Source organism: Pongo abelii, chromosome 14 (genome assembly GCF_028885655.2).
Source record: "Pongo abelii isolate AG06213 chromosome 14, NHGRI_mPonAbe1-v2.0_pri, whole genome shotgun sequence".
Classification (NCBI taxonomy): domain Eukaryota; kingdom Metazoa; phylum Chordata; class Mammalia; order Primates; family Hominidae; genus Pongo; species Pongo abelii.
The window spans coordinates 41,236,311-41,248,749 of NC_071999.2; the positions used below are offsets into that span (position 1 = coordinate 41,236,311).

Below are 12,439 nucleotides of genomic sequence, written 5' to 3' on the forward strand. Positions count from 1 at the left end.
AGTTTTCCAATTTTACATTTGTTATTGGATTTTGTCAGGTGGGAGTACTGTAGGAATTTTATACATGGGATGAATATGGGCTTGTGAGACAGGAGCATGTAAGAGTGAACACACCAAATGACGTAATAGTCATAAAAAAAAATTTCCTGAGGCCCCACAGACATACTGCCTTACTTACTAGTTTCACAAGCAAAAAATGTTTTGACTAAAATGGGGAACATTCTAATTATGCACATTTGCATTTTTTAAAGTACAATAATACTACTGCTTCAATAATATTTCTACTATTCTACAAGATTTAAAAATAGTAATTTTATACTCAAAAACTGTGAATTCTAAAATAGATCACATTTGAGATTGTTAACAACCCACCCTGGTGTTTGAGTTAGAAATTCCATCAATGTTTTTATTTAAAATTTTTTTGTAATGTACTAATTTCTAAAGCTTTATAAGCACCATGTGGAAAATGTATTAAGAAGCAGCTTCATAGCAGTTGTGGTCTTCGTGCCTTGTCTTTCGTTCTTTCTTCACTATTATCTTTAAGCTTTAACACCTTGGTTTCTTCTTCCAGCCTCTAACACATGACTTTGTCTCCCAGCTCTGTGCATGTTCATTCTCTCCAGGCTCAACAGAGAGACAAAAAGTATTTTCTCTTCTGCAGTTAGCCTCAGCATTGCCCCCACACACAGTTACAGCTGGTGTGGCCCAGAATTCCCAGAATAACCCACTTCACTCTCCTTCTCTGTACCTGCTTCCTATGAGTTGTGTTTTAGACATACTATGCTTTGAAATTATACTGTAACTCAGGAAGTTAGGATGCTTCATTGTGGCAATCTCACGGGAATAAGGCCAGCATAAAAATAAATTATCCTGGGGAGACGACAAAAACACATTACAGATTTTGCAAAAACTACAGCAATCATGAAGTAACCTGGACCATTAACAAGAAGATATTTGTAATTATCCATTTATAAATATACATACCGGAGATCCCTGAAAAGTATAAAATTGTACTACTATAACTTTAAGGTTCCCTCTTATTTTACTGCCTCCAAAATGAACTAGATATCTTTAAAACAGAAGAACAGACTCTCTCATTCCATCACTTCCAATTCACTGGACTACTTATGACTTAATGTTCTTGATCTTCCCAAGGAACTGCTTTTATCTGATGATATAAATCAATGGTAATATACTAGAAAACTGCAGCCTGGAAAGACAAAGCAACACCACAGTTAAACTGAAAATTCTACTAGATATTAACAACAACGAAAATCACATACATAAAGCTAATTCTCCTATTATCATAAAAGAGCTGTTTTGTTTTGTTTCTGACACTAATAACTTCTTAGCATTCCAAGCAATAACATATTTCACCTACGATCCTGTTTTAATTTGCTTTTTAAAGGTCATTTTCCAAGAGTAGATTGAAACAACAGGGTAAGAATAAGAAATTTCAAGATACCGTTTACACACCTGAAATAAAGTATACTTAGGTTTTAAAAAAAAGTCCCTCATCTCTATCCAAAGCAGAAAGAAAATTCCATTAGCTGCATTTTTTTTTTTTTTTTTTGAGACGGAGTCTCCCTGTCACCCAGGCTGGAGTGCAGTGACGTGATCTCTGCTCACTGCAGGCTCTGCCCGCCGGGTTCACACCATTCTCCTGCCTCAGCCTCCCGAGCAGCTGGGACTACAAGAGCCCGCCATCGCGCCCGGCTAATTTTTTGTATTTTTAGTAGAGACGGGGTTTCACCGTGTTAGCCAGGATGGTCTCGATCTATGACCTCGTGATCCACCTGCCTCGGCCTCCCAAAGTGCTGGGATTACAAGGCGTGAGCCACCGCGCCCGGCCTGTATATTATTTTTTAAACCAATAATTGCTAACAAACACACACAAAAAAAGTAAAAAAAAAAATCACTCCACTGAACGCTTACAAAAGAAAAAACAGGAGAATACAATGTAGTTAAGCACAGCTCCTACATATATAGTACTTTTCAATATAGGCAACTGCAACAATGAAAGAACACAGACTTCTACATACTTAAATACCAAATGCCCCCTTGTGGACAGCACTGTTACTAGATTTGCATATAAAATCTGTTTAAACTAACTTATCTCTCTGTGATTTCAAGCTATGTACCTATCAATTGACCATTCTGATCTTGGAGAGAACACAAACCCAGTGAGGGCTGTCCACAGAACAGCTCAGGAGGCAGTCTCAGAGATTATAGCATTTTCATAACCTCAATACTTTAAAAATATATACTTACACATGTCAATAGTGCTCTAGGGTCACTAATTTTAATGACTGGTTATCAGGCATTAAAAACAACATTTCTAAGAATTTTCAAAAGGCATAAACTACCAGAGTGAGCCCAGTGGGAGCATGACTAATTGGGTGTACAGTGAGGTAATGGGTCCCAGGAAGACCCAAATGGGGCTGGATGTCCATCAGGCAGCACAGCTAAAAGAAGAATCTGAATCATGGTAAAGAAATTAGTATCACAGTCAGGAAAATGGTGTGGGGCATCAGGATGAAGAAAAGATAAGTAGGTCAATGAGTAATAAGACTGGAAGTCAGAGAGTGGGACATGACATGGACCACAACAGAGAATAATAGAGGGGAGAGTCTTGCTTCTCTGAAGAGCCAGGTGTGTGATAAAAACAATGGCCCTATGGTTTAAAAGAACTAAGACTTAAAACCATCTCTTTCTTCAGGCTTCTCTTGCTTTTGTAATATGTTCTTCTCCTGTTTGTCCTATGGCAAGCTGAAACATATGTCAGAAGGGAATATAGACAAACAGTCAAAGATTAATATTTCAAAAAGCCAATTCATCAAAGGATTAATTTGCAGGGAGACCAATCTACCTACGATTCCAAACTTACTAAAAATTCGCTTTAAGGAAAATCATTCATATATGTGAACTTACAGTCTGAAATATACTCTTTTTCTAAGAATATTTTCAATAATAATACTAAATGCTAAATGATTTCCATAAGTTTTGGGTTTTCAATAAACATTTCTTAAAATGTTACTAAATAAAATTATATTCATTAGAACATATTCAAGGATTTGGATTTTGGCAAATTGGCTTCCTGTGAATTGGTTTTCTACAAATTGATCAAGAGTCTTCCAGAGAATGTTTGAGATGAGATTAAGTATTTTCCTAAATAATGTTTCTCTGTTTCTACACCTTCTCCCCCATTCTTTTCACCACCAGCTAGTCTTGTTAGCTTTAGGAACAGGATCCATCTGACTGACAAAGCATATGCACTGGTGAGAGATTTCCCTGAAGGATCCAAGCTGCCTGGGTGTAGTGGCGGACAAGGGGGAGGGTATTGATAGGAAATCTAGAGAAAGAGAAAAATAGGGGTCATCACTTTTATGACTCTGAATGAGTCAAGCAATAGGACTTCCACTTTGCAATACAATTGACTACAGAGATATGGTGAGGCTTGTTGATAAGAGCCATTACTGTAACTTATCACAAGCAAGGCTGTATTCCACATCTTTCCCTGAGGGATATAGATCCCCTATATCTGTTGATCTCAAGTTGTGCTCTGTAATAGAGCCATTGTGATGTCAGCCAAAAAAATACAAATGTCCAGGCCTTACTCCAGACCTACCAAATTTCTGGGGAAATCCTCAGAACGTATACTTTTAATATACATTAGTATACATACATAATGTATATAAAAGTACACATTAAGCAGCACTATTCACAATAGCAAAGACATGGAATCAACCCAAATGCCCATCAATGATAGATTGGATAAAGAAAATGTGGTACATATACACCATGGAATAATATGCAGCCATAAAAAGGAAAGAGATCATATCCTTTGCAGGGATATGGATGGAGCTGAAAGCCATTTCCCTCAGTAAACTAATGCAGGAACAGAAAAACAAACACCCCATGTTCTCACTTATAAGTGGGGCCTGAATATTGAGAACACACGGACACAGAGAGGGGAACAACACACAATGGGGCCTGTCAGGGGGTAGGGTGGGGGAGTGGAGAGCATTAGGAAAAATAGCTAATGCATGCTGGACTTAATACCTAGGTGATGTGTTGATAGGTGCAGCAAACCACCATGGCACATGTTTACCTATGTAACAAATCTGCACATCCTGCACATGTACCCCAGAACTTAAACATTAAAATTAAAAAAGAATATACCTTTAATATATATTAATATGGCTACAGGTCTTTGCTGAACATACCTGGAAATTCTTGGAAGGAATTTCAGGTAGGCACTAAGTCCCTTTTTGGTGAATGCACATGTTAGAGACTAGAAAATGTACACCCAACTAGCTCAAGGGAAGTAAAGGTTCTGCACTTTTTATTAAGAGGGTTAAATATCAGCCGGGTGAGATGGCTCATGCCTGGTAATGGGAGGCTGAGGCAGGCAGATAACCTGAGGTCAGGAGTTCAGCCTGGCCAACATGGCAAAACCCCATCTCTACTAAAAATACAAAAATTGAGAGTGGTGGCAGGCACCTGTAATCCCAGCTACTTGGGAGGCTGAGGCAGAAGAATCGCTTGAACCCGGGAGGCGGGGGTTGCAGTGACCCGAGATCGTGCCATTACACTCCAGCCTGGGCAACAGAGCAAGACTCCATCTCAAAAAAAAAAAAAAAAGGGGTTAAATATCTAATGAATTCTATTATAGTTTTGAGAAGGTACCAAAAGATTCAGAAGATTCGCAACTTATGTAACAGCACAGCTTAATAAGTGAAAACAGATTGCACATCTTTGGGCCTTATGCTTATTCCTTCCAAGATGATTGGGGTTAATTTCACAACAGACTTGTTTTAATAAAATAGTACTTTTCCTTTATCAAGGGTAAATAGAACAGGAACTAACACAGAGCTTACTATGTCAGGCACTATGCTATTTGTTTTATCTATCTCTAATAATCTTCACAGTAACCCCGCATGAGAGTTTAACTAACTCAATTTTACAGATGAGGATAAGCCTCAGAGAGATGAAATACCTTCCTCAGTATCCCATAGTCTGAATTTGAGCCATGATGGTCTGATTCCAAAACCTACGTTTCTAGGGAAAATAGGTTATACTCAGTACATTTTCTCACCCCCACTCTTCCACTACACACCACATCACATTTTCTCCTAATGCCCTAGCCTCTAATTGGCACTTCTTTCTTCGCTTTTGAATAATTTGCCTGAACTCTGGACAACGTGTTTTATCCTCTCCTACAGCAGAAGTTTCTAGAACATTCTTTTGCTGAACATTCATAAAGCCTTCCCCTTCTTGACTTCTGTGATACCATTCTTTCAGTTGTCCCCCTCATCCTTTCTCAATATTTTTCCTTCTCAATAATATTCCCTAAACTGCCTCCTAACACTTTAAATGTCAGCATTCCCCAGGGTTTCAACCTCAATCCTATTTTTCAGACTGCATATTTTTCCCGAGCAATCCCTTGTAGTTTCATGACTTCATGTGACACTTATGACTTGGTGATCTCTATTTTCAGAGAAGCAACTTTCCATAATCCAAAATTATTTTCAGTTGCTTCCAAACCACTATCACCTGTGTAATACACACAAACAAAACTAAACTTACATTTCCTAACATCCTAACTAGTTTCAATTTCTATTATCCTGTTCATTGTAATCCATGAAGTTATTCAAGCCAAAACTCTCAACTGTCATTAAATTCTCTTGCAGTCTCACCCAATATCTAAGTATTCATGAAATCCTCATTCCTAAATAGATCTTTAATCTGTCTCCTCTGCTCCATCCCCATATAATACTGCCCAAGCTAAAAGAAAAACCCACCTTCCCTTACCTAGACTACGACAAAAGCATCCTAACTGGTTTCTCTGATTCAATTCTAACCCACCCTGAGGAATCCTTTCTTCATGGTAGTTGGGGTGGGGGTGGGAGGATCTTTCAATCTCTATATAAAATATTTCAATAGCTTCTTATCATATATAAAAAAATTCACACTCCCTAACATGAATACCAAACCCTTTATTATTTAGCCCCTGCATATTATTTCCAGCATCATTGCTCATCATCCCTCTTATTTATTCCAGACATACTGAACTAACTGTAGAGCTGGGGTGTCTTTAGACAGACTGACCCAGAAATACTTTATAATAATTTGAAAATCTACCTATCTTATGATTTTAAAATTCCACTTCTAAGAACATGTATACTTGAAGCAGTGGTTCTCAAACTTTTTTATTAGAATTACCCGAAGAATTAATAAAAATGTATAGAGGTGGCAAGTAGGTTGAAGGATAGGACTTGGCCTATCCTTTTTTTTTATGAAGTATTTTTATGAAGTGCCCTAGGTGATTCCACAACCTACCAAAGTTTACGTATCACTGCCTTAAAGCAGGGGCTGGCAAACTATAGCCTAAAGATCAAATTCAGCTTCTGCCTGTTTTTGTAAACCAAGATTTTTTAGAATACAGCCTACCAATTAGGTATCGTCTATGGCTCCCTTTATACTACAGCAGCAGGGTTGAATAGCTACAACAAAGATCAGAGATCATACAGCTGCAATGCTGAAAATATTTACTATTTATCCATCTACAGAAAAGTTTGCTAAGCCTAGAGAACACTTTGCACTGAAAGACATATATAAAGATATTCACTGTGGCAATGCTTGTCATAGTGAGATTTTGAAAAATTCATGATGTACGTAAATAGGCTAACAAATATACTAAGGATATACACATATAATGAAATACTATACAACTGATAAAATTTACTAGATCTTTATTAACATGAATGGAATTAAATAATAAGTAAAAGAATGATATGCACAGTATGATACTTTTTATATGCATTTTTATACATACAACATGTAGAGAGATATTAAAAATAAACTGAAATAATATATACCAAATTCATGGTAGTCCTTGCCTATGAAAAGGAAACAAAAAGAAGACAGGGAGGAGAACAAAAGGGATCACAACTCTATAAATTGTTTTCATTAAAATATTTAAAGTCAAAAAGGGACACAGATCTGAAGATTTATAAATACTAGAATATGGACTTGTTTGCCATAATACACTCTGTGGGTTTTAACTCAAAATTAAAACCAGAAACAACCTAAAATACCCAGTTATAGGGAAAAGTAATTGAACATTCACATTCCAACACAATGGAACATAATATATCCTTGGAAAATGCACATGAAGAGAACATAACATATGAAATAATTGACTTAATTACCCTGATTAGCATAGGATTCAAAACTGTCCATGCGGTAAGGTTGTAATTATATTTTAAACAACAATAAAAACTAGCTGTAATCCTTTTTCACTTTGTTTTTTGGCTGACTTATTTATTTGGTTGTTCTTTTTAATCAATATGTATGCATACAAAAATTACTAAAAACAGAACTGTCTACAGTGGATATGTTTGATTTTATCATATTCTTTTTCTTTGCCTTTTATTTTCCAAATAATATAAACTGAATACATGTTGAATGAATATGTATGAATGAACTGAATGAATACATAAAATGAAATGCCTTCACTTTAAATGACTTTGTGTGTGGCAGATACAGCCAACTGTACACTCACAATCCACTCTTCTCTTCTTCCTGTATATTCAGTAAAACACTATATTTCCTAGCCTGTCATGCACACAAAGGTGCCCATATGATACAGTTCTAACTGCCAGTGAAATGTCAAGGGGAATTACTGGGTGTAGCATCTTAGAAAGCTCTTTGAAGGGGAGTAGACCTGACTGGCTTTCACCTTTACCATTTCTCCTTCACCTACTTCTTTTTTTGAATGATAATGTGAAGCAGCTGAGAAGGTGAAGTAGCCACCTTTAAACACGAGGACAAAAGCCACTCACAAATGGATGGCAGAGTAGAAACTTAGGGGAAGCCTGGATTCCTTAAGGCATTATACAGCTACTGCACCACCCCTGGACTGCAAACCTCATACTTTCTGTCACATGAGGAAAAAAAAGAAAAGAGAAAAAAAACTTTACTTGTTTAAACCTTTCTCTTACATTCTGCCAAATGCAACCCTTGATACATCATGCTAAAATAAAATTTTAATAAATTACCCCACTGAAAGACACTTAGAAGATAATATAATGTATCTTACCTTCAGAGGAGAAAAGTGAACCTCAAGAAAAAAAAAAAGTTGGAGGCACCAACCTAATATCAGAACAAAGACTAAAGCTTCACTCTCACTTATGTGAATAATTTTTTCTAAAATATTAAAATCACACTGAACTTTACATTTCAAAATGGCTGAAACAGGCGGGGTGTGGTGACTCACACCTGTCATCCCAGCACTTTGGGAGGCGAGGCAGGTGGATTGCTTGAGCTCAGGAGTTCGACACCAGCCTGGGACACATGGTGAAACCTCGTCTCTACTAAAAATACAATAATTAGCCAGGCATGGTGGCATAAGCCTGTAGTCCCAGCTATTCAGGAGGCTGAGGTGAGAGGATTGCTTGAGCTCAGCAGGCAAAGGCTGTAGTGAGCCAAGATTGAACCACTACACTCCAGCCTGGGTGACAGAGTGAGACCCTCCCTCAAAAAAAAAAAAAAAATGCTGAATGGTGAATTTTACATTATGTATATTTACCACAATTAAAGAGAGATAAAATTATATTAAAATGAAGTCCACTTTAATGATCTAGTTTAAAGATAACATTTTATATATTTTTGTCAAATAACATATAAAATATTACACATATACTAGTCAACAACAAGTGCCCATCCTTTTGCTACTCATAAGCAAATCTGTAGTTTGAAATTACTCAAAATTAGTATTCAAACTAACACATCAATTTCATAAGTATGTCTGTACAGATTACTCCTAAACACTAAACAATCCACAACAAGGATAAAGAATCGGGAAATTTACAGATGGTGTTTGAATTCATACTCTATCTCACAAAAGCAACTAATTTAAGCCCTTTTCCCTAATTGTCAATTTAACAGGAAGCCAAAAATATGTCTGCATTACACAATTATGTGTCTGAATTTCACAAATATTATTCTTTATATCAAAGAATAAGACTTAGTATCTTTTGTCCTTAGCTAAGAGGGTCTCTTGACTGGATATAGGATTGTTGGATCCCAATGCTTTTTGCTTAGTATTTGGACACTTCTATCGCTGACTCCTTGGCTAGATTTCTAATCTCTGCTGCTCAGACACACCCCTCTTGGATTCATGAGTACCAAATACTCATGAAAGCACCTGTCCAGAGAATAGAGAGGACCAGTTCTGTTTATACTGAACTTTAATTCTCTTTCCTTTCTGCTTGGTCTGTGGGCCCACTCTTCGTTGTGTTAATATTTCTTCAGTCCCTTACTGTGGAGAAATATAATTCTCTGTCTCTGGATCTAAATTATTAAACCTCTTAGAGAACCACATTTTCAAAAATAACACAAATACATCAAGGAAAATAAATGTATTTTTTCCAACATGAATATGTTCCAGAGTCTCAGGTAGTAGTTAGAAAACCAATTAAATGCTCCTTAGATATGCCCTAAGGTATTTTACCAAGTCATACCAGCACTTGTTGCTACTCTCCACAAGGGTGGTGATACCCACTCTCTTGAGCTAGGACTGAGCCTCAGTTATCAAGAAGCAAGTAGATAGAATATTTTATATCCAGTAGGTAGTAATAAAATTCAACCTGCAATTAAGAAAAGGCACTAAGCTTAACATAGCCCTAGCAACTATTTCTAAATGCCACAAGAGGGCGATATAACTCTATGACAGCACACAGGAAAACAATTTTTCGAATTAAAAAAGAAAAATTCCTGACTTTCCAAGATATGGAAATAAAGGCATGTCTGGGTTGAAAATAACAAGTGTGCAAAAAGACTTATTTCTCCTCAATTCATTATTAGCAAAAACACAGTATTTGTCTATATCTTTCTCTGAAGGTTGGCAGTGATTCAAAAAGCAATATCCATACATTCTCTGCTCTTCAGGACACCTGTGAATATAGCTGGCAACTTAGTGCTCCACCTATAGCTACTCAAAAATTATTTGTTGTTACTTCAAACAGGTCCCTTGAACAAAATAGTTTATTTGGACCTTGCCCTAGTCTTCAAACTTCTGTTTGAAACATGTCTGGAAAAAATAGACATAATTTCCTTCAATTATTCTTTGTGTTTAATCACATTTCTACTCACCACTGGCATTCGTTCATAGACACGAATAGAAGATAGTCTATCTACAATAAATCAAATATGAGCACTTAATGTTTTATCAGTTTTAACTCAAATTATAAAACATACATATGATTGGTTTTGTACCTGAAGAGTTTCCACGGATTTTTTCCATCTTCTCCTTGAGATAAACAATTTGCTTTTCTAGTTGATCATTTAATTCAAGTTGTGTCTCATAACGGGTTTTCCATTCACTACCTGAGTAAAAACAGGGGGAAACAATCAAGATCACCCCACTACCTCTCATTTATTCATTAAAATAACATGATGAGCTTGATCTTACTCTATTACTATATTTGACTTTATTGGCAATACAGATCAACTAGAAGGAAATAATTATTAAGTCTGTATTTCTGTTAGTAAGATTTTCCAGATTGCAAGAATTAGACCCACACTCAGGCTACCACACAGCCAAACCTTATCACAACTACTGCAATTCCTCTTCTTCCCTACTTCCCACCCCCTTTTTTCTTTTACTTCTTGTGCATCCTTACAATGAATTCAATTAGAGGGAATATCAGGACATGTTTCTTTCCTTGGAACTTGAAATACCCATATATATAATATTCATATATATCCATAAATATACATATGAATATTTCAAGTTCCAAGGAAACTTGAAATATATTTTTATATATTTTATATGTTTATATGTATATAAAATATCCTAAACATTCTAACCTATCCAATGTCATGTTCATTTTTTTCCTTTGAAAGCAATTCTGAAGTCTGCTTAATAACTATCACTTATGTGTCTGCTGTGTGTAAAGCACAAAATGCTTTACATACATTAAGTAATTTAATCCTCATTTTAGAAATGTAGTTACCTATTTTACAAAGATGAGGAAACCAAGGCTCAAAGATGTCAATGTCAAATAACATTCTTAAGATGACAGAGCTAATAAATAAGGGAACCGGGTTTTTAATCCAGTTTTATCTGCCTTTGAAATCATATCCTCTTAACTGCTAAGCTGAAGGAACAATGTACATTTAGCTATCTTCTCAGGCATTTTCTCTTAACCTTAAGCAGTTTTCTTTCACTAAACCCCTTTAGCTATTAAAGTCAAAGCATTTTCCTTACGTCTGGGGAAAAAGAAGAATACAGCCAAAAATTAAAAGGTCTTTGTTCAGATTCAAAGCCCAAAGCTAACTTTTTCGAGTCTTTGAAGTCAGGCGTTGTAGAGGGCAAAAAGATGGCTTCTTTTTCAACTTTAAATGCTCTTCACATGTCTGAAATAACTGCTGCTACATAACAGTTGGTGGAAGAGTTAAGTAGAAAGAGTATTAGCACATACCACTACCAACCTCCTCAGACCTGACACAGGTCTCCCTTACACCCTCATCTCTATGCAAATGTGGTCTACCAAAGGGGCTGGAACACCCTCCCATACTGGAACTGAAAGTCATTAACCCAAAAGCTTTAGAAAGGTACAAGAAGAAAGGAGAAGCCCTGAAAGACTAAACATTTACCCAAAAGATACAGTAGAGCTCAACTGTATGGAATCATGTTTATAACTTGCTACCTAAAGTCTCCCTTTGTCATGGTATCCCCTTTCCTACCATGGTAATGGATGCTTCAGAGCAAGACGAGAATGGTTACCAAAAAATTAAAAATGCAATTTATTTTTGGCACATCTGAGTACAGTTTATAAATTTTGACACCATTTTATTTTAAAATATTATTGACTTTTAAGTCAATCATCAAATTTAGATTATCAAATATAGACAAGCCAGCCAGGCACGGTGGCTCACACCTGTAATCCCATTTTGGGAGGCTGAGGCTGGCGGATCACTTGAGGTCAGGAGTTCAAGACTAGCCTGGCCAATGTGGTGAAATCCCGTCTCTACTAAAGAATATAAAAATTAGCCGGGCATGGTGGCAGGTGTCCATAATCCCAGCTACTCAGGAGGCTGAGGCAGGAGAATTGCTTGAACCCGGGAGGCGGGGTTGCAGTGAGCTGAGATTGCGCCACTGCACTCTAACCTGGGTGACATACCAAGTCTGCATCTCAAAAAAATAAAAATTTTTCTCAAAAAAATAAAAATAAGATAGATAGATAGATAGATAGACAGACAGACAGACAGACCTATTAGTATACAATCATAACCAAATGGAATCCGGCTACTCGCCACTTACAGAGTCCAATTAATAAGAGGAAGGTCTGGCAGAAAGTGACTTATTAACCCCAACATCAACATGGGACAACACAAAAGACCCAAGATAGACACCAAAACAAGACACACA

General features: G+C 36.6%; 1 protein-coding gene across 8 annotated transcripts in view; it reads right to left on the minus strand.

The window, feature by feature from the left end:
- Positions 1-12,439, minus strand: part of CCDC169 (coiled-coil domain containing 169) — a 97,232-nt gene that overhangs the window by 72,288 nt on the left and 12,505 nt on the right. For all 8 annotated transcript variants that reach the window (XR_008512599.2, XM_054528918.2, XM_054528919.2 and 5 more), the window contains exons 3-4: positions 10,282-10,392; positions 10,159-10,199 (exon numbers count right to left, since the gene is read on the minus strand). Coding sequence is in view for 7 of the 8 variants with exons in the window: in XM_054528918.2 (XP_054384893.2) it covers positions 10,159-10,199; positions 10,282-10,392 (152 nt within the window). In the remaining variant the exon portion in view is untranslated. The remainder of the gene's footprint in view (positions 1-10,158; positions 10,200-10,281; positions 10,393-12,439) is intronic.